The 22,386-nt window shown below is 42.4% G+C and overlaps 1 protein-coding gene and 1 non-coding gene across 2 annotated transcripts; one reads left to right on the top strand and one right to left on the bottom strand.

The window, feature by feature from the left end:
• The first annotated feature begins 452 nt into the window (after nucleotides 1-452).
• Nucleotides 453-524, top strand: Trnap-ugg (transfer RNA proline (anticodon UGG)). Its single transcript has one exon. It is a non-coding gene; the product is annotated as a tRNA-Pro (tRNA).
• Nucleotides 525-14,959: 14,435 nt separating this feature from the next.
• LOC134290246 (uncharacterized) lies at nucleotides 14,960-20,559 on the bottom strand. Its single transcript, XM_062857320.1, has 2 exons — nucleotides 18,202-20,559; nucleotides 14,960-17,872 (listed from the first exon to the last, which is right to left on the bottom strand). The coding sequence occupies exons 1-2, from the start codon at nucleotides 20,557-20,559 to the stop codon at nucleotides 14,960-14,962; spliced, it is 5,271 nt and encodes a 1,756-aa protein (XP_062713304.1).
• Between the last annotated feature and the right edge of the window lie 1,827 nt (nucleotides 20,560-22,386).

Genomic DNA, 22,386 nt, shown 5'->3' on the forward strand with positions numbered 1-22,386 from the left:
GCTGGGAATACCCGCGCGCGACCATGGCTAGCGCCTTTACCGTGCCGATCGTAGCAAAATAAGAAATGCGTCAGATAGGCATACCTACCTATCTACCCTTCGTTCTTATGGGTAAACAACCCAGCCAGCTAGTAATGCATAGAATCATGTGACGATAAACAAGGTTGCTTGTGTTGTTGTTTTGACCGCTGATTGGAATATTCGTACCGCGAGCTCGCGGGTTGAAGGCGAAGTACTCGCGTCACCGCATAAAACCTCCTCCCATCGAGTACGAACGAACGTCTTACTTGTGTGTCTGGATTGCGCGTGCCGACCGAAAATAGCCGCACCTGAAGTGTTTGCCTTTCACTTTTTCGATTATAATTTCGCGGGTGATTACCCACCGTGGAAGCTATTAGGTTTGTTTAAAAGTGCGCAGCTATTTGGATTTAGCCGTGACACAAACCATCAGCGGCTCAATGGTCTAGGGGTATGATTCTCGCTTTGGGTGCGAGAGGTCCCGGGTTCAAATCCCGGTTGAGCCCGGAAGCTTTCTTTTTGGTTTGCGGCGATGTTTTGGTCGTGAACGTCTCTAGGTTATTTTTTTTCTGTTGTGTAGGCTAATCCAAGCAAAAGACTGTGTTTCAAACGCGTAATTTTCGTTCAAAAAGAAAAACCAATGGAACAACTTGACCGAAATTTAAAAAATAACTGACTTTATTGATTTCAATGTTGTTTGTTTTGTAGAAAAATATTCGCTCTTAAGATCACACCGCCCTCACATAATTAAGGGCAGAGCAGAGGCGTAATCAAGTTGAACAGTATGGATGCGACAATTCTTGAAATTGGGTTTCAAAAGCATTTGGTACACTAAAACCTCTTTTTATGCATGTTATTTTTATGCACCTTTTTAATTTATGCAGTCCCAGCCATATGCATAAAAAGAGGTTCCAGTGTACAACTAGGGTGAAAAGTAAGTTGTTGAACGCTACCCAAATGTGGAACTGTTACAGAAAATCCTATTATAAATACTACCTAAGTTATTCTCGCTCAACGCAAACGGCTGATGTTGCAGACGTGTGCCACGATATTTCGCAGATTTTGGAACACCATCATCATCATCATCATCATCATCATCATCATCATCATCATCATCAACAACAACAACAACATATGTATACCGTTGAAAATTTGATTGGAAATGTTGTACCGTTAATGACTCGTAAACTGCGAAATTTTTAGAATTAGTTTTAAAAAATTACTGTTACGAAATAAGCTTTGCTGGCAAACCGACCACAAATATCAAAGTCACACCATAATCACAAGATCCTTAACACTTTTGCATTGCTTAAAATAACTTTATTATTAAGGGGCTTTACTAAACAGCATAAAAAGCTGTGTAGAGTATGTGCACCCTTCTGCAGCTTATGTCCCCATGTTTATCCTATTCCAAAAACAGACGTTTTTTTTATTATCATGCATGCCCAGACCTAACCAAAATACAAAAAAAAGAAACAAAACAAATAGCGCTTATTAGTTTTGTTTTCGATAGGATCAAAATGGGAGCACTATGCTTAAAATGGGGTTCGTTCCCCTAGTTATTATCCAGCGTGACCGCGGTCACCATGGCAATAGTTGATTATTTCATTCGCAATGGGGCACGTTCGGTGTAGTACTAGATTTGTAGTAATGATGATTAATGATTTTTATAAAGATGTATTAATGAAAGGTAGGTTAAAATGTTTTTTTTTGCGAGTGTGTTCTACCGCGACTGCTAGGCAAGGTTTCATCGAGCTTCCAAAAGAATTTTCCACAAAACGTTGAAATCAAAGAGGAATTTCCAGTGGAAATTCTTATTGAAAATGTTGAATAAATTTTAGCGGGGATCCGTGATAAGTTTCTGATAGAGTTTGTAACTAAATTTCCAATAGAATTCTATATTCCGATCTATTTCTTCACAAATTTCTTCTATTTTTTTCTCAGAAACTCGCCATGAATTCATTCTTATTTCACTAATCAAATCTCTCAATTCAAGAAATTAGGACTAAAATTCTTAAAAATAAACAACCTACCTAATTCATGCTAGATTTCATCTAAAAAAAAAAAATTCAACACTTTTAGTGTTCTTTGTAAGCAAACAAATTCAGCAGGAACTTTTTGACTCTTCAATTTATAGAGTTCCTCTAGAATTCAGACAAAGGTTTTCTTCAAGATTTTCGGTAAATTATCTTGAAGAATGGCACAAACAAAAATAAATGTTAAAAAGTTAAAAGAAGAAAACATTTTAAATTTCAGTATTTCTTCTACATATTTCTATTTCTTCAAAGAATCACAATATATCACATACATCTCGCAAGTAGACAGTAATGTGAAGTTCTTATGGTAATAATCAAATCGAGAGAAGTTTCTTGCTTCACTTTTTTTTTCTTGAAGTTAAATTTTGTGGGGGCCCCCAAAATGTGGGCCCAGACCCCCCTTGGCCCCCTCCTTAATCCGGCACTAGATACTGTGCAAGTTAAAGATAGAAAGTGTACGTAACTTATAATTGATACAAATAAGAATACCAGGTATTTAAGGATGTGGACAACTCACAGCAAGCTTTTAATCCTGAAACCTTTCGCTCGTTCTCTAATCAAGACCCATGGATTTTCCGATGAAAAGTTATTCCATAGAGAGCATAAAGCCTGTATCCGCAATAATCAGAACACAGATATACAGCTGTAACTCTGCAATAGATACATTGCTCATGCTCTTGAAATGTTTTGTTTTCCATATGAAAATCCGTTTTTATTCAATATAATTTTATGCATTGATTTTTTCGCTATTCTTTGTTCTGAGCACTTCCAGAGCATCCAAAAATTCACAATATTGTATCTCATCGATTCTAGGAGTTACAATAGATTTTCTATGTAAAAAACCGTATTTTTTAAATTCAATAGCTTCAAACAAAAAAGGTACTCCCAATTTTTTACCATCAATAGAACAGAGTACGATCTTTTCAATGCAATTCAGCGATTGAAAATCCATTTGCTCCTTTTCGAGATATGACTTTTTGAAAAAAAAGTGATTTTTTGAAGAAAAAAGCCAATATTTTTTTAACTGTGTGAGATAGAACATTGAGCTCTTTGGAAAAAATATGATGCGTCATTGATAGTTCTAAAAATGTGCTCGGAACAAAGTTTTTACGAGAAACCAATGGATTAAAAGTTATTGCAAGAAAACTGAATTTCATGGATCACCCTAACATGATTATTTCAGAAAATTATAAGTTAGGAACCATAAGAGATAGGACAATGGTTTCTTCGACAAACTTGCTCCAAATAAGTTCTTTTACAACTTGTAAAACATTTTGTAAGCGTACATAAAACTATTAAAAAGCAGATGTTTGGATCAGCTAAACTAGAGGGACAACCCTAATTTCACAATGATGCGAAAAAAGGTCGAAAAATATGAAGAAACTTTCTCAAAGACATCATGTATCTAAAACTTAAGGTTAAGGCACAAACGTTTTTGTCTTCGTAAATGCGGCTCTGGACCCATTGTGCATTGTAACGTTATAGCTGAAACCTCATATGCTGCAGCATATCAATGTACATGATTTTACAAAACAAGAAGTCTAGAAGGTAGTTCGAGACTTTCTGGACATATTGGTTACTATCAAAGGTACTCCAGGAACCTAGCGCCCCCGGGGAAGTGGCCAGTTTGTGATTATTTATGAACCCTGTCTTGCGACAATTTTCGTGATTTCACAAGACAATAACTCTAGAAAATATTTCAGGACTATTTGTCATAGCCATAACCAGAGATACTTCTGGAGCCTGGTTCCCTCTAAGAATTGGCCAGTATGTGATTTTTTTCTGAATTGGGTCTTACGACATATCAATCTTCAAAATTAAGCAAAACAACAGCTCTTTAGTGTTTCAAAAAAGCCTCAAAATGTTTTCTAAGACATTTTGTGAATTTTTGGACACATTGAACACAATAAGATGTCCTTCGGGAACATGTTTCCTCTTGAGAAGAGGCCAGTTCGTGATTGCCCACATTTTCCTATGGATATTCTTATACACAGCTAGAAAAAAAATCACTGACTTCGGTAATGGTTTATCGAAATCCCAACGCTGAGTAAACATTTTTACCGAAAAAAAAGTAAAGTTAGACAATTTCTCCTTGATTCTATGAAATGTCCTCGTCCATCTGTCAAACTTAAAATTCGGTGAAATTGACTAAATTTCAAAAGTTCCATTTGGTTGGGCTACCACAGAAATTTTTCTTAGGGTTTCTTCTAATAAATATCTGAAATTCCATCAGGAGTTCCTTCTGCGATTATTCGAAGAATTCCTTATGGCATTCGTCCATGACATCCATCTTGGATTCATTCATATTTTTTCCAGGAGTTCCTTCTGGGGTTGCTCCAAGACTTCGTACTAGGATTCCTACCAAAATTTCTTCTGGCATTCCAGCAGGAGTGCTTTTCATCCTTGCTGTTATTTTAGGATTTCTGCAAATGATTCTACTGGATTCTCTCCAAAATCGTCTTTGGAATTTATTTCAAATTTCCTATTAGGTTTTCAGAAAGAGACCATTCCGAGAATCCTGAAGGAAAAATGGATGGAAACACTCACTTGTTCTCAGATACACTCATTTGCTATTCTCTCAGCTCAGAAGCCTGCAATCAAAAAACAGTGTATTGAGAAGTTTTAATTTGTAGCTTTATCTTTTTTTTTTTCCTCCCCTGTTGGGGAAATTAAGCCACTGCGTCCAATAGGCTGAACTTTTGTGGCATGTCCCGTTTTGATATTCGCATCTAGCCAGCTAATTACCATGTGTCAAGTAATCAGCTACTGCCACGACGCGTCGTCTCCCAGTCAGGTGCAATGGAATTAATAAACTCCAAGACCTTCCCAGGTTTTGCAGACCAGATCTCACTGGGTTGCAAGCAACCACTATTTAGAAATCTTTGCCTGCGCGTGTATAAAGCACCACAACTGCAAAGCAGATGTTCCGAGGTTTCACGTTCCGTATTACAGAAACGACAGATATCACTCTGAATATGGCCAATATTTTTCAAGTGATACCTGCTCGGGCAGTGTCCAGTTACTAGGCCAGTGTATGTACATAGAGCTCTCTTGATGAGCTCTAAGAGCTTTTTGGTTTTATAAGCATTTGGTGTTATAAATCGTTTTGACTGATTGCAATTTTTGACGTCCATCCAATTGGATATCACCCTCTGCTCAGCCCAGCGTTTCAGGTCCATTTTAATTGTACAGTTTGATATACCACAGAATGGTTGACCTGGAACCCAGTATAAGTTTACTGAATTCCCTTGGCACAGCCTGCGTAGTGAAAGAATGCATTCCCAGACAAGCTTTGAAGTACATTTGTAAGCGCACAATGCTTTTAGTGCAGCTTGACTATCTGAGAAAATACAAATATTTGCGTATCTGTATTTTCTCTCAAGGCAGATATTTGCGCATTTCTAAATAGCAAGAATCTCTGCTTGAAACACCGTAGGATAGTGTCCCATCGCCACTGAAATTTGTATTCCAGGGCCGTAGATTCCCGCTCCCGTTTTTATTCCAACTTTTGAGCCATCTGTGAAGAATTTGTTTGACCCTTGACGAACAGTGGGACCTCCGACTTCCCAATCTGCACGAGTTGTTTCGTGCAACTTGTAAGGAACATCATGGTTCTCCACAGGTTTCATCCAGTCTTCAATCATTTTCATTACTGGCCTATTTTGGAAGTATTGTGAAATGCTCAGGTGACCTACAAGATCACCTGGCATAAACATTTCAACTCGTTCAAGTCTCAGCAATTCCTTTTCTGCTTCTAATTGCACGTACTCGTGCAAAGGTATCAGATTGAGAATCGCATCTAAAGCTTTTGATGGAGTGCTTCGCATCGCTCCTGTAACAGCAATGGACGCAAGACGTTGAATTTTGGCAAGCTTTGTTTGTGTGGTAGCCTCTTTCGTTTTTGGCCACCAGACAAACGAAGCATACGTCACTTTTGGGCGGATTATGGCAGTATAAATCCACATTATCATTTTTGGTTTCAAGCCCCACTTCCTGCCAATAGTTTTGGAGCATAACCAGAACGCACTTGTTGCCTTACCGATCACGGACTCAATTTGAGCATTCCAGTTCAGTTTAGCATCCAGTATCAAACCTAAGTATTTGACTCGATCACTAGGATGAATTTGTATCCCTCCAAGCCGAAAAGCTTTTAGGTTGATCTTCCTTATCCTAGTGAAAGGGACAATTACGACTTTTGACGGGTTGATGCTAAGGCCCTCCTTAATACACCATGAATGTGTATAGTTTAGAGCCCTTTGCATTCCCTCCGAAACAGTTTCGTCATACTTTCCTCTCACTATTATGACTATATCGTCTGCAAAGCCCACAACTTCGAAACCTTTTTCCTTCAAGCTTCTTAGAAGATCGTCTACAACCAAGGACCACATTAGTGGTGAGAGGGCTCCTCCTTGAGGGCAACCTTTCGTTGCTCTTACTGTTATAGAAGAACTTCCCAGCTCAGAGGTGATTTCTCTTTTTGCAAGCACAGTATAAATCCAATGTATGATACATTGGTCGAAGTTTTTGTTCTCCATGGCACGCTTCATAGATGAATAGGAGGCATTATCAAATGCTCCTTCTATGTCTAAAAAGGCGCATAGAGCTATTTCTTTTGCTGAAAACGTTTTTTCCACTTTTGTTACTAGCGAATGAAGTGCTGTAACCGTTGACTTACCAGATTGATAAGCAAACTGGAAGTCAGATAGGGGATGGTCTTTTATGTAAGAAGAATTGATAAAATCCTTCAAAACCTTTTCCATAGTCTTCAACAAAACTGAAGAAAGACTAATTGGCCTGTATGCTTTGGGATGCGTCTTGTCTCGCTTCCCCTTTTTTGGTATAAAGATAACTTTTACAAGTCTCCATTTTGATGGAACGTAATTCAATCTTAAACTAGCCTTGAACATCTCAATTAGTGATGGTACCAACACCGCTTCTCCATTTTGAATCAGTGCTGGAAATATCCCATCAACTCCTGCAGATTTAAAAGGCTGAAAAGATCTACACTAAATTCTGTTTTTACGCGATTTTTTGTTCCGCGTAAAAAAAATCGTGTAAAAAAAGTTTTCAAAACTTTTTTTATCGGATCATCTTAAAATTTTGACAGGGTATCAAGGATGATAAGAGAGATCTCTGGTAGAAATTTGAGCCCCGTCGGAAGTAAATAGCGACCAGGAGAGAAGAATCTTTCCAAAAGCACATCGCGTAATTTCGAGAAAATCGTGTAAAAAAAATCGTGTAAAATAAAACCGCGTAAAAAAAGATCGTGTAAAAAAGAATTTAGTGTAATTGCATTTTCCACTCTGGCCTTCGTGAAGATTTCATCAGCTAAATCTGAGGTGGTGTTTATTGTCCTAGTTGACTCCGAAGAGTTTATACTAGGACATCCTTCACCTTCCAGAGATATAGTATCATTGGAATCCACACTTAGAACCGAACCCGGAAAATGGGTTTCCATCATTAAATCCAAAGTTTCACGAGGAGTTTTGGTAAAAGCTCCATCGTCGCGCTTCAGGTTTCCCAGTTCATTTGAATGATCTTTTGCGAGCGTTTTCTGTAGTCTTGCAACTACAGGAGTGCTGTTTATGTTTTCACATGTCAGCATCCAAGACTTTCTTTTCGATTTTCGTATTTCGTTGTTGTAATCAGTCAGGGCTTTCCTGTACTGAGTCCAATCTCCCGTTTGTTTCGCTCTGTTGAACATTTTACGAGAAAATTTTCTAAGGCGATCCAGTTTAAAGTTCCACCATGGCACGTCTCTAGTAGAAGACGATTGTATGGTGGGACAACTTCCGTTAAAGGAATTGATGATACTTTCATTTACCCTTTGAGAAAATGATTCCAACTTTTGGGTTGAATCAATAGTTTCTCCCATTGTAAATGAATGCGTATTCAACAATTCTACATATTGATCCCAGTTTGTCCTCCTGGGATTTCTAAATGCGGTTCTAGAGTAATCTCCACCACTCCAATTGAAGATTATGTGTTTATGATCAGATAGAGAAATCTCATCTGACACGTGCCAGTTTGTGATCTTGTCAAAGATTGCAGCATTGCACAGTGTTAGATCCAAGACCTCTTGTCTGATTACATTTGAGAAAGTAGGTTTATCACCATTATTGCAAATGTCTATATTGTTGGAAGACAGATACTCTAATAGTGACTCACCTCGACTGTTAATATCCGTACTACCCCAAACCGTGTGATGCGCATTGGTGTCACAGCCAATGATAAACGATTTGTTGTTTTCTTTACAGAATTGAACAAATGATGCGATCTCAGGAGGAGGTACCTCAGGAACATCACCAGGAAAGTAAGCTGAAGCCACAGCGATCTCAGTTTTACCTCTAGTGGTTGGTACCTCTACCATGACCGCAACAATGTCCTTTCTGATAAACTCTGTAATAGGATAGCATTTTAACGTTTTGCGTACTAAGACAGCGGTTCTGAGAGAATCTTGTTGCTCATCATAAAATAGTTTACTATTTTGTGTCAGAACACCAAGAATCTTTCGTTTGTTGAACCACGGCTCTTGAATAAGCGCCACTTCCAGTCCTTCTTTTTTGAACCTTCGACTCAACACAGCAGAAGCACCTTTTGCGTGATGAAGGTTTACCTGTACGAACTTAATTCCTGCCATAAAAAAAAATCATTTACCCACTTTTATTAAGCCTCGGAATTGAGACGTAAGAAAAGTGGCCGATTATCCCGGAGACAAATAAGGTCCACTGCGTCATTGCTCCGTTTAACACAGTAAGGGCAACATACTGTGGAGGGTGCCCTGGTACTCCACAGGCTCCGTTCACGGTTAAGTTTTTATTAGACCCCCCTAACCATTCATTCCTAGGCACGGTACGCTTAACACCATGAATTAGGGGTCGCTTATTTGGTGGACTTTTACCACCGGATTAGGCAATCCGTAGTGATATTCTTAGCCAGTTGAGGTAACTTTATCTTAAAGTTTGTTGAACAAATTTAGGGTCGCACACGTATACCAAAGTCGTCGCTGAGCTATGAATCCGGCTCTCCACCAAGAGTCGCCTTCATTGCTCTTTTACGGCTTCAATATGCGTTTGCGACCCTTACTCTTCTGGGCGAACTTTTAGATAAAACTGCAAGGTAAAAGTCCTCCATACACTGTTTTTCTGTTTGCAGACTTCTGAGCTGAGAGCTGAGCTACATGTGAGTGTTTTCATCCCTGATCTTGGGATTTTTCGTTCAGGATTCTCGAAAAGAGCTCTTGCTGGAAACCTAGTAAGTAATATGGAGAAATTTCAAAGACGATTTTGGAGGGAATCCAGTAGAATCATTTGCAGAAATTCAAGAATAATGACAAGGATAAAAAGCACTACTGCTGGAATTCCAGAAGAAATTTTAGTAGGAATTTTAGTGAGTGCAGAAGCCAGCACAGATAAGATTCTGGTGCTTCTTGAAAGCCAGTGCTTTATCAACCAATGTCCATCACAGCTCAATTGTGACAGGATATGGATCATACCACTACAATACATATTCCCAAATAATGGACACAGTCTAGGACGCAGTGGTTAATAGGCTCTCAGATGAAAAAAAAACAAAAGGAGCAAAATACCATTAGTGAATTACACGATAAACTATTGTTTTACGGTTGATGGGCACAATCAAGAAGTCAGGCCAAACATTTCAATAGGTCCTATCTGCATTTGAGAGGCTCTCTTTGTTCACTTTCTCGTTAAATTATTGCAATGTAATGGTACAATTTTCAACTATTTTTGCAGTACAAATCAAAAGACGATTGTTTTAACCATCGTTCAATGCAAGGAGACAATCATAATACAAATACACAGCTGAGATATTAACGAAAGAGAGGGAAACCAAAGAGAGCCTCTCTTCTGCAGATTGGACCTTTAGACATGTTTGGCCTGAAGTGTGAATATTTTTTTGATTATAAGTTTGGAACAGCCCACTCCGGCTTCTTCCATGAAATAAAGCATCAAATTAAACTTCTGATGCATCGAACAAAATAGTGACAAATCTTGCTTGACTGGGAAACCAGCAAAGCAGCCAAATGCTCCGACTGGGTCGAGGGGATTTAAGTAAGCGAAGACCCTGATGCTGGCAATCTACCGTCTTCAAAAAAAAATCCTGAAGAACCTCATAACAATAAATCAGGGTTTACTGGCCAAGGGTCAGTCATTCAAGTCATGAAACTATAAAAGATCTTCTGTCATGAAATCATGACCGTCCAGTTTTCTTGTCGTGCGTCATCATTTACGTATTCGCGAGAGGTGAAGAGTGATTAAATATGCTCCTTGGCTCTAACTGATGGGCACGAGAGCATACCAACGGCCAGCGTAGCGCGTGCATTGTTTTGAATATGTTGCGTATTCGGGTTAGATATGGATCATTCAGTTGCTTAAGTTCTTGTAAATAAATATAATTTCTAGTTGTTTGTGAGTTCACGCTTAAACGGTACTCTGGATGCTGGTGCTACGACAAAGCATCCGCAAGTAAAACATGGAAATTTGGACATCGCGGAGAGGATGCAAAGTCAAAGCGTCACACGGACAAAAGCTGTGTTCAATTACCACTCGAAAGATAGATGCTATTAAATCAGTGAGCTCGTTTCATGCTATTGATCAATTGTGAAAATTTATTAAGTACTAGCTGTCCCGGCAAACTTTGTCTTGCCGTCTTATGGTGGTTTGACAACTGTTGAGCTCAAAATAGCACCGCACTCTCTTGATTTCATTTCGGTCGTGTTGATTTCCTTCCCAGCTCATAGAAAATCAGTTGTTTTTCAATTTTGTTACTTTTCTAGTTGATTTTCGTAACTTTTTGTACATATAAACACAGCCACCATGAAAACGAATCGAACCGTGCAAGAGTCAGCCGTTTGTGAGTTTTATTTATTTATTTAATAGTATAATTCATCTAACAGTTGTCTTAATGAATGATGTTACGTACTAGCTACAATAAATTTGACTTCCTAATTCTACTGACAAATTTACTAGTGGACATACCGAACTAAACATACGAATCATTGCACAAATGGATTGGTTGTAGCCGTAATTCGATCGATGAAATTGTGATTGCATCAAGCTACGGTGCCTTAACATCCTAGTCGGCGCTCGGAAGTCAATCAGCGATAGGAGATGAGGGCAGTCAATATCTCCGTTGAGAAGCTGGACGATGATTTTTGCCTGCTGTAAAGGGTGAGTCGTTAATTATTGTGCCACCCTACCTTCAACTAATTCGCAAACTGTCTACAGTTAACGAAATGAATCCAAATTTTTACAGTAGTTTAATATGTATATATGTATTATTTTTGGTATCGGTTCAAATTTAGGATGCGTTAAAAAAAATCACAACATTTTTGATTGACGCCCTCCATGTGGACATGTTCGGGCCCCACTTGAAACACATAATCAACGTTCTCTGGTCTGTTTATGCGCATTGTGTCTGGTTTTCTCCCAGTTCCAGGCTTATGTTTAACCGAGAACCCTTCTTGAAAGCTATTGACGAACATCAAAATGATCGGATAATGTATAATCATTAACTTTTCCAAGGCACGATAACATCATTTTAGATTTTAGCATGTGATTGTACAACATCTTTATGTGGTCTTTTAACTTAATTAATACTATATCAACCGGAATCTCACTGACAACTGCCCAATTACACAGATGAGAACAATAGACTATAAGGAGAAACTGTGCTAAATTTGGTTGATTTCGGTGAAGTAGGAAAAAAGTTACTTTAGTTTGAGAATGGCACAATAATTATCGACTCACCCTTTATATTGTGCCTTCTGACAAGACTTTGAAGTCCAAGTAACTGAACCTATCAGGGTATGGCGGCAGGTTCACTGGGTCGCGCCAAGGTAAATGTCTGAGAGCCAGCCGTAACGTTTTTGGACCCGCTCGATTCTCAGATTCCATGTTACATCGTTTGGAGCCCAAACAATCGAAGCGTTCTCTAAGATCGGTCGAACGAGGGAACAATATAGCGCTTTTAGGCAGAATGGGTCGGTGAAATCGTTGGCTATTCTAGAGATAAATCCAAGCTGTCGATTAGCCTTGGAGATGATCGACGAATAGTGGGCACTGAATGAAAGTTTTGCGTCCAATATAACGCCCAGATCTGTCACTTGATCCACTCTGTTGAGGGTAGTATTGTCGATGCGATAATCGAAAATTATTGGCTCTTTTGAACGATGAAAGGTCATCACATGACATTTGGGAGTGCTGATGACGAGTTTGTTCTTGCCAATTGACGAAAGTGTCCAACAGCGCTTGCAACTGAAGACAATCCTCAAAGCAGCGCACAACAACGTAGATCTTCGTATCGTCAGCGTAAATAAGTTTGCACCTGTAACCTAAAGATGAAGCCACATCATTGAAGAAAATGACGATCAATATCGGCCCCAAATTGCTTCCTTGTGGTACGCCGGAAGTGCTGGTGAAAGGCAGCGAAACACTAGATCCAAGTTTTATGCATAATGTCCTATTAGTCAAATAAGCAGAGATCCATGACACAAAACGATTTGAAGCTCCTAGTCGTGACAGCTTGCCAAGCAAAATTTTATGGTCATTTTTGTCGAACGCTGTTTTCAAGTCTGTGTATATCACATCGACTTGCGCACTTTGTTGCCTCAGAGGGATTTCAAACTCATTTTTATATACATATATTAAGCTCTTAACATGAAGTGTGTAGATACTAGATTAAATAAATTAAAATCCATATACAGGGCCGGATTTACAAATGTGGGGGCCCGGGGCCACAGTGTTGTGGGGGGGGGCTCTATATAGAGGATATGTCTTTGCCTATATAACATGGGAAAAAATCTAAAAAAACATCAACAATTCTGATAAAAATGTATCAATGAAGGTGTTCGCGCACTTATTCCGGTCTTTCGGACAACAGTTATAAAATTCGCGGTTTTTAACTAAACACGTAACAAATTTATTGGAGACGAAAACACTTAAACTTTATTAACGCGAACACAAAATACATTTATTAAAAACGGTACGGACGACGTATATTTCGCGACGGTCTATTTGCTTCTGCTGCTCTATCTACTTTTACACAAATAACAGGCTGACCGGCTGACCGATCGAGAAGCGATCAGCAATGACGAACGAATAATACACACATAAAGACTAGACATACAAATAGGAACGGACTGATCAAATACGTGCATTAGAACGAGAGCGCTCTACCTTCGATACTTATGGAACGTATCTGGTCACTCACGACTCGTATTGATCGGTCCGTGTTGGCTGTCTGTTTTTGGCTACAACATTTGCCGGCCGCCTTGAAATATCTACATGTTTCAACCACAATTACGTAATATTATCCCTAGTTTTGTTTTGGTCTGCTAATTCTTACTTATATACTAGACACAGAGATACATAAAACATTTAAAAATAACAAACACCATTGTTCTGCTGCCGACGTTGTGGTCGATCGACTGATGAGCTTTGCTGCTGTTGCATTCGAGACGACCTTGAAACACGTATAACAGCTGATCAGTTGGGACGGTTGATGGTTGGTGCACACTCGATTGCGCTCGCTGCAGTTGGTCGTGATTGAATTTTGCTGGATGATTGGTTGCTGAGTGCATCGTCAGAGATGGTGTTTTCCTCGGAGCAGATAAAAATGACATGTAGTTTCGTGACGACGTGCAGTAAAAACTGGAACAACTTACCTGGCAGACCTTTACGGCTGCCTGAAGAATGTTTCCGCGGAATACAGTCTGCCAGGATTGTTCACACCATGTATAGCCTCTATCGTGACGACGTTGACGATTATCTGCCGATGCAGTTCAGATTGTTTGTGGATGACGATGCAGTTGGTTTCCGTTTGATCTGGGATTGTGATGTTGATTTCCTCAAAGCGATGGGATACGAGAATGTAGTTTCGTGCAGGAGTGTAGTACAAACCGGAACAACTTACCTGGCAGACCCTTTTTGGCTGCTAGAAGAGGATTCCTTGAGTAGTCTGCCAGAGTGTTCGCATGGTTCGCTCCTCGTGATTGGGACAGACTGTGCTGTTCTTGGCTGGTGGGACTAGTTACTGGTAAACGATTGTGGTGCTGAATGCGGTTGCCTTCTGTGACGGGACGACGTCGGACTCTCGGATCTGGCTGGCACGGATTTGATAATGATTCTGGAGCTGAACTGATGCAGTTTCTCTAGTCTCCGTGGTGAGACTGGCTGAACGAACGGAACAAATGTGACTTGAACGGGCGATTCAGTGGCCTCCGCGGCACGACTGACGGAAAATCGAACCGATGTTCGATTGGTGGTGGTTTCTCTGTAATCAGATGAGCGGGTGCTAATTAAATTGGATTTATGTATTTACAAACGACTTCACTGGAACGGAGGCCCTCGTGGCCTCCGTGGACGCCTTCTGGCATCGATGAAACTTGGTGCTGATACTCCGACGATATTCTCTTTTTGCTCGACTGCGTAGGCTCCACGATATCGAGACCGATGAGACGAACTGGCCAAGTTCGTTGACGGCCTCTACGTTGTGCCAGGGGTTGAATTGTACATCTTCTTCCCCAGGGTGCAGCTTCGACAGAAATACCTCGGACAGTAAAAACGGAATCGCGTTTAGGCTATGCTTCTGACAATGCACTGCCGAGACGTGCAGGCGCTATGCGCCGCTGTGGCTTCCAGGTTAGCCGGACGGATTCTGACACACACATATGCATTTTCATGCGACATGAAACCACCACCGGACAAAACAGATTACCTCAATTGATCTGAGACAACTCGAGATTCAGCATGAATCGTCAAGACGATGGGCAGGGGGAGGAACATGACTGCGAAAAAGATGACGGATTAACTTTTTGCAATTTAAAACAATACATAACTTAACTGGTATGCGGAGGCCGGCTGGCCTCCGCCGCTGCAGGAGACTTAGTCGTCCTCAGCCGGTGCCGGTGTTGCCGGTGAAAGATTTTCTCGGATCGGCAAGATACAAATTTTGGAAATTGCTCTCCGATAGCTACCGTCTTTTGTTCGCACTGTCACAACACGAATGTTCCCGTCTGCGCCTGGATGAATTTCTGTTACGCGTGCCAAGGGCCACTTGAGTGGAGGCAAGTTATCCTCCTTTAGGACCACCATTGTTCCGACCGCAATGTTGTCCTTCCGCTTTGTCCATTTCGTTCGATTATGCAGGTCGGACAGATACTGGGTCGACCATTTCTGCCAAATACGCTGCATAAGCTGTTCTATCCGCTGCCAAGTCGAGAGTCGATTCTCTGGAACGCCATCTAGATCAGGTTCCGGCAACGCAGTCAGAGGCCGCTGAATCAGGAAGTGTCCGGGTGTCAGCGCCTCGAAATCGTCTGGATCGTTGCTGAGAGGTGTCAACGGTCTCGAATTCAAAACGGCTTCGATTTGAACGATCATCGTCTGCATCTCGTCGTACAAGAGAATCCGAACACCAATGCTCCGCTTCAGTAAGGTCTTGAAGGATTTGACCGCTGACTCCCACAGTCCTCCGAAATTCGGCGATCGTGCTGGGATGAATTTAAACTCGATCCTTTCCTCAGCTGAGCTCCGAACAACAGAAGTTTGGAAGTCCTTGGATCTTACCAGATTGTGCAACTCCGCAATTTCCCTTCTAGCACCAACGAAATTCTTCGCATTGTCGCACATGACAATTTGCGGCTTTCCCCGACGAGACACGAAGCGCTTGAACGTTGTCAGGAACCCTTGCGTTGACAAATCTGCAGCTAGTTCCAGATGGACTGCTTTCGTCACCAGGCAGATGTAGATTGCGACGAAGCATTTGATTGGTTGCGCACGACGTTGTGGGTATCTGATCATGAACGGTCCGCAGTAATCTACTCCGACCCGTTGGAACGGGAGGCAGGGAGTGACTCGTTCGGGAGGTAGATCCGCCATTAGTTGCTGTTGGACCTGAGGACGCACTCGGAAGCACGGGACACATTCATGTAGCACCGAACGGACTAAATTCCGGACACTGGTGATCCAAAACCGCTCTCTCATAGCTGAAATGACCAACTGCTGTCCGGCATGAAGGTGCTTCTGATGGTAGTACACCACGATGAGCTTGGCTAGCGGATGGCGGTGGTCGATGATATACGGGTGTTTGCGACTAGGGGAAATTTCAGCGTGTCTAAGCCGGCCGCCAACGCACATTATGCCATCGAGTAACTCAGGGTACAGCCTAGTGATCTTCGATGATTCCCGCACTTCTCGTTTTCTGGTCAAATCGGCTATTTCCTGAGGAAAGCTCTCCTTCTGCGAAATCCGAACTAGATTTTTCAGAGCATCGTCTATTTCTGCCGAAGTTACTGCACCAACCCTTCGCTTGTTTCGGTTCTCCGGTCGTGCATTCGAGCGGAAGCGATCTACGTAGACGATTGTCCTGGCTAGCTCCATCAAAGAAGATTTCCAGCCAAACAGTTCGTTAGGGGCAACTGCGGATAGCGCTGCCGTTACAGACTTCTCCTCCAAAATCTCCGCTTGAATTTCGTTCTCCTGCACTCGTTGATCATTCGGCCAGTGCTCGTTTCCCAGCTTCAGCCAGTGGGGGCCGTGAAACCATACCTTCTCATACTGCAGTTGTGCAGGAGTCATCCCGCGAGAGATAATGTCAGCTGGGTTCTCTAGTCCAGCAACGTGGCTCCACACTCCTCCCCTCGTGATGTGCTGGATTTCTGAGACTCTATTGGCTACAAACTGCTTCCATCTGGATGGTGACGACGACAGCCAGCACTTCACAATCATGGAATCCGTCCAGAAAAACGAAGGTGCATCCAAATGCAAGGCATTTTTGACCTTTTCGTACAAATGCGCGAGCAAAAGGGCAGATGATAGTTCCAATCGAGGGGTAGTTTCGTGTTTCTCAGCCTTCTTCGGATTGTTCAGAGGAGCTACTCGTGATTTGGCTGTCAGTAGGTGGACCGAGACTTCACCAGACGCTGAAACAGATCGCAGATATATACAAGCACCATATGCCTTATTGGAAGCATCGCAGAATCCGTGAAATTCGACGTCAACACCTTTGCTGAAGCCGACCCATCGAGGTATCATCAAGGTATCAAGGCCAGCCAGATTTCGCTTGTATTCTCGCCACTGGTCTTGCAGATTCTCGTCAAGTGCCTCGTCCCATCCACATTGATTCCGCCACAAATCTTGGATGAAGATCTTTGCTTGTACTACCACCGGGCCTACCAGGCCGAGTGGATCGAATAGACGGGAAACGTCGGAAAGTACGGATCGCTTGGTGACGATTGATGACGAATTCCACAACGGAGTACTGAACTTGAACTGATCGGAGCCGGGCTCCCACAGGAGACCGAGAGTTTTTACGGTAGCGGTTGCAGATTCTAATTCCAAAATGGATCTGCCGTCTCTCAAATCTTCTGGTACGGCCTTCAAAAGTTCACCAGAGTTGGAGTTCCACTTCCGAAGCGTAAATCCAGCAGAATGAAGTAGCGCTATCATTTGTTGGATCAACAGCCTTCCTTCGTCGATGCTGTCTACGCCGGACAGCATGTCATCAACGTAAAAATCCTTGCCAACCACCTTGGCAGCAACAGGGTAAGCTGATTCTCCTTCTTCTGATAAACGCTGCAAGCATTTTGTGGCGAGATATGGTGCCGATGCTGTACCGTACGTGACCGTCTTGAGCTGATAGGTACGGATCGGTTCGGTCGATTCATCTCTCCATACGATCTTCAGAAAACGGCGATCACCCTCAGTATGCAGAACCATCCGGTACATTTTCGCAACATCACCAACGAGTGCGTAACGATGCAAACGGAAACGTAACGAGATGTCCTGAATGTCGTCCTGCACAACAGGTCCTACCATCAAGGCTTCATTGAGCGAAACTCCACTTGACGTACGGCAGGATGCATCAAAAAAATAGAAATACACTAGAACTCCAATGGCGCTGTAGTCACATTTCGTATTTAATTATTTTAATAACTTTAATTGCAATAATTTACTATTTTCAAGTGTCCATCTTGTAGAGGAACTTTTATTATTGTAAACAAAATTAACTTGACACTTCTAGTACCGCTGCTGACGCTGTAAGGGCGTGGCAAACTAGATGTTAGTCACACGAACAGTCACGACATTGGACTTCTGTGGCTAGTTATTCTACTATCAAAAACTACTCGCAATTTAGTAGTTGTACTTTCGGGTTTCAGCACCGCATGGTGTGGCAGATAGTACTCCTTTTCTCCTATCAAGTCACCGGAAATCTGCTCCATATGTCCCAGGTCTTCATATTCACGGATGAACTTCGTATACTCCTCCTTCAGCGCTGGATTCGTTGCGAAACGCCGTTCCATCCCCATGAAGCGGCGGATTGCCACTGCTCTTGATTCTCCCAACTGGCTGATGAGGTGTTCCTTCTTCGGGAGCGTCACAACAAAACGTCCTTCGCTGTCTCGAGTTGTAGTCTTGTCGAAGATCTCCTCACAAGCTGACTCTTCTGTTGAGTGAGTGCTGGCAGTTCTGCATGTCTCCAGTTCCCAGAATTTGGTAAGCTGATCCTGGATTTCTGCTGTAGAACAGACGTGGGTCACAGAGACTACGCTGCTTGCCCAATTGTCCGGAATTCGACCAGAGACTATCCATCCAAACACCGTATTCTGTAGAGTTGGGCCTTCACTCGTCACCTTCTGTCGTTCGTCGCAGAGCAAGTCCATATAATACTCAGCCCCGATGATCAAATCAATCGGGCCAGGTTCATGGAAACACGGATCAGCAAGAGTCATCGACGGAGGTAGATTCCACTTGGATGAATCGACGGCTGCAGTTGGCAGCGATATTGTCAGCTTCGGCAGGACGTGGAACTGCATCTCTTCGGAAAACTCTGACACAGTAGTGGTTCTTGGTTCCACCAACGCTGTAACTGCTTTCGTAGAAACCGACTGGGATGGTCCGATTCCTTGGACCGACAAATGCGACGGAATTTCTCGAAAACTCAGTTTGCTCGAAAAGTTCTTGGACATCAAACAATGCTGTGAGCAAGAATCCAACAAAGCTCGGGCAAGCATCGTCTTGCCAAACCGATCATGGATCTTGACGAGCGCCGTTGACAGGAGTATGTTTTGAGTAGGAGTAACGGGCAATGAAACTAGATTTTGGCTTGTGGTGGGTTGTTCTGTGGTTGGGCGTGTGTGCGTGTTTTGCGAGTTGGCAGAGGTAGCTGTGTTAGTGTTCTGTGTCTGTTGGTTTGATCGTGCTGAACTGGATTGAGGTTGTTGCTGTCGTTGGGGTTGTGTCGGCGGTCTTGACTGCGAGTTTGGAACGGAGGATCGCGTTTCTCCACCGTGCAACATGGAGTGATGCTTTTGATGGCAGTGATGACACTCTCCTCGCTCGCAGGTTCTAGCGTAATGACCAGGGTTGAAACAGTTCCGACAAAGCTTCGCTCGCGTAACAGCTTCATTCCGTTCAGCAATCCTCATCCTCTGGAACTTCGCACAATGGAATGCAGAGTGCCACGTTTCGTTGCAGAAAGGGCACCTACCGCTGGACTTGAAGACGGTTTGACAGACTGTTGGTTTCAATGATTTCTGTTCGGGTTGACTGGACTTCGGTGGAGCGACTGATTGGAGCACCGCGCAGTGGTTTCGAAGAAAAGTGATGAGATTGTGGTAGGTTGGAACATTCTTCGAGTTGTGGTGGGTCTCCCAATGCCTTAAGGTAGCAGGATCCAGGCGGCTACATACCATGTGGACCAGTAGAGTACTCCAATCCGCTGTTCTTTCTCCAATCTTGTCTAGCATTTGGAGATTCTTTTCGAATTCGCTGATCAGACGGTTGAGCCCGTCGTAACTCTCCTTCCTGAGTCCGTCTACAGCAAACAGAGCGTCAATGTGAGCTTTCACAATGAGCTTTTTGTTTTCGTAGCGGGCTTCTAGTGCTTGCCAGGCTACGCTGTAGTTCGCTGCAGAAATTTCTACAGAACTGATCTCCTGGAGCGCTTCGCCAGATAGTGAAGACCGCAGATAGCTGAATTTGTCCATCTCAGTTAGCTGAATGTTACCGTCGATCAAGCTACGGAAGCTATCTCGGAAGGTGATCCAGTCGCGAACCTTCCCGCTGAAGACCGGAAGCTTGATTTCTGGCAGTTTAACCTTCGGAAACGCTGCATTGTTTGCGTGGGATGCTTCATCCGCTGTAGTTGCAACCTTACTCGATAGCTCCAAAAGTCCAGCCTTGACAATGAAGTAGCGATCCTCGAAATCACTGAGAATGGCTAAATTCTTCCGCTGCTGATCCTCTTCGGTTTCCGGTTTTATCTCTTCCTCTCCTTCCACTGCGATAGTGTCAAGAAGCAGTTCTGTTTTCCGCCGGACCTCGAAGAATTCGCTGTACACAGAATCCAGAACTTGTATGCGAATGCTGATTTGTTTCTGATCCTTTGTCGGGTCGTAATTCTCCAAAAACCGCTCAGAGCCTTCCAAGGAATTGAACAACTGCCGCTCACGTTTAACAAGGTTTCGCAAATCACTCGTCATCTTGGAAAACATCACCAGTTGTGCCGTTCTGAACCACTGTGCACTGTAACAAATGGCACTGCAAACACTTCACTGCACTGTGATCAGCATCGGTCTTACTCGATCCTGCTCAAATATCAATCACTGCCACCACTACACTTTTGCACTTTCACTCCCGATCTACTCTACGTTCCATTGACTCGAATCCGCGGAATGACAAATTCAACGACTCACAACCCAACAGGTGACAACGGCGAGGGGAAACAACCAGGTGAAAGCGAAATGAGTCAACAAATCCAGCGAAACCAACAAGACCGATATTGACGAACACAGGGAATGCTACTTGCCAGAAAGGAAACACTCGCATGCAGTTCACAGCCTTTATTTCGATTAAAAACAGCCACATGCCACCATTTCATGCACCAAGATACTTCCCAACAATCAGCAATCCTCCATCGACGGGTCCTTTTCTGCTCTAACGATGGCGCAATCTTCAGGGCGCGGGAACGATGATGCAATGGCGCTGCACGTACAAAGGCCACACGTAGAGGATGGCCACGGCCGCGGCGGGAATTTAGCACTGATTGTTCAATTCACTTTTTCACGGTTTTCGGCACTTTCTGCTGCCCACAACAGCTCCGGAGCATAAGCCACCGTGGGGAGAATCGTGCGACGATTTTCTTGCCGTCGGCAATCACTTGCTGTCCACTAATGCTCTTCAAGCAATTTTGTCCAGTCCGTCACTTGTCCGAAAGATCACCGTCGGATCCGGCTCGAAGGACCAAATGTTCGCGCACTTATTCCGGTCTTTCGGACAACAGTTATAAAATTCGCGGTTTTTAACTAAACACGTAACAAATTTATTGGAGACGAAAACACTTAAACTTTATTAACGCGAACACAAAATACATTTATTTAAAAACGGTACGGACGACGTATATTTCGCGACGGTCTATTTGCTTCTGCTGCTCTATCTACTTTTACACAGATAACAGGCTGACCGGCTGACCGATCGAGAAGCGATCAGCAATGACGAACGAATAATACACACATAAAGACTAGACATACAAATAGGAACGGACTGATCAAATACGTGCATTAGAACGAGAGCGCTCTACCTTCGATACTTATGGAACGTATCTGGTCACTCACGACTCGTATTGATCGGTCCGTGTTGGCTGTCTGTTTTTGGCTACAACAGAAGGTATTACTGTAGTTGTGAAACAATTTGAATAAAGAGCAAAAGAAGTTGATATTCACTAAATTTATTCATAACAGATTTCATTTCTTTTGTTTTCACGATTGATGAAATAAATTTACATAAAGTAAAACATGCTTTTTGCCAGTGTGCTCACAGCATTATATCTCAGATTTAGTATAAATCATGCTAGAGTTTTTTTTTGTCTGTATTAACGAGATATGCTAAAGTTCACATAGAAACTGCAAGATGAATTTATAGCTGAAATTTTCGAGAAATCTAGTATAATTTGTAGCGCATTCGGTAGTATCGCTTTTGTGAAATTCAAAGAGAATTTCTCGGGAATTCCTGCTGCAATCTTTGATGAAGTTGCTGGTCGATAACACTAGTTTACAGCATTTTTGAACTCGGTAAGCTGATGATCATTTTTGGCGTAGAATCATGCCCTGAGTTCGAAAACGCGAAGGAAAAAATTTACAGTAGAGCGGAAATTTTTTCGACTTTCCATACAAGGTTGATGATTTGAAATCGATTTTTGTTCTATTTTTAAGTAAAGTCGCTCACTTCACACATCTCATTCTCCGTAATCAATGCTCCGATTCAGCTGAATTTTTTACTGTAACTCGCCTACATATGATATGTCAAATAAA

This window comes from Aedes albopictus, chromosome 3 (assembly GCF_035046485.1).
Source record: "Aedes albopictus strain Foshan chromosome 3, AalbF5, whole genome shotgun sequence".
Taxonomy (NCBI): domain Eukaryota; kingdom Metazoa; phylum Arthropoda; class Insecta; order Diptera; family Culicidae; genus Aedes; species Aedes albopictus.

Excerpts from the sequence above, each read along its gene's own strand:
- LOC134290246 (XM_062857320.1), bottom strand. The coding sequence starts at position 20,559 with ATGACGAGTGATTTGCGAAACCTTGTTAAACGTGAGCGGCAGTTGTTC. Across the intron at positions 17,873-18,201 it reads GTACAACTACTAAATTGCGA|GACGACATTCAGGACATCTC; the intron begins GTAGTTTTTGAT and ends CCTGTTGTGCAG.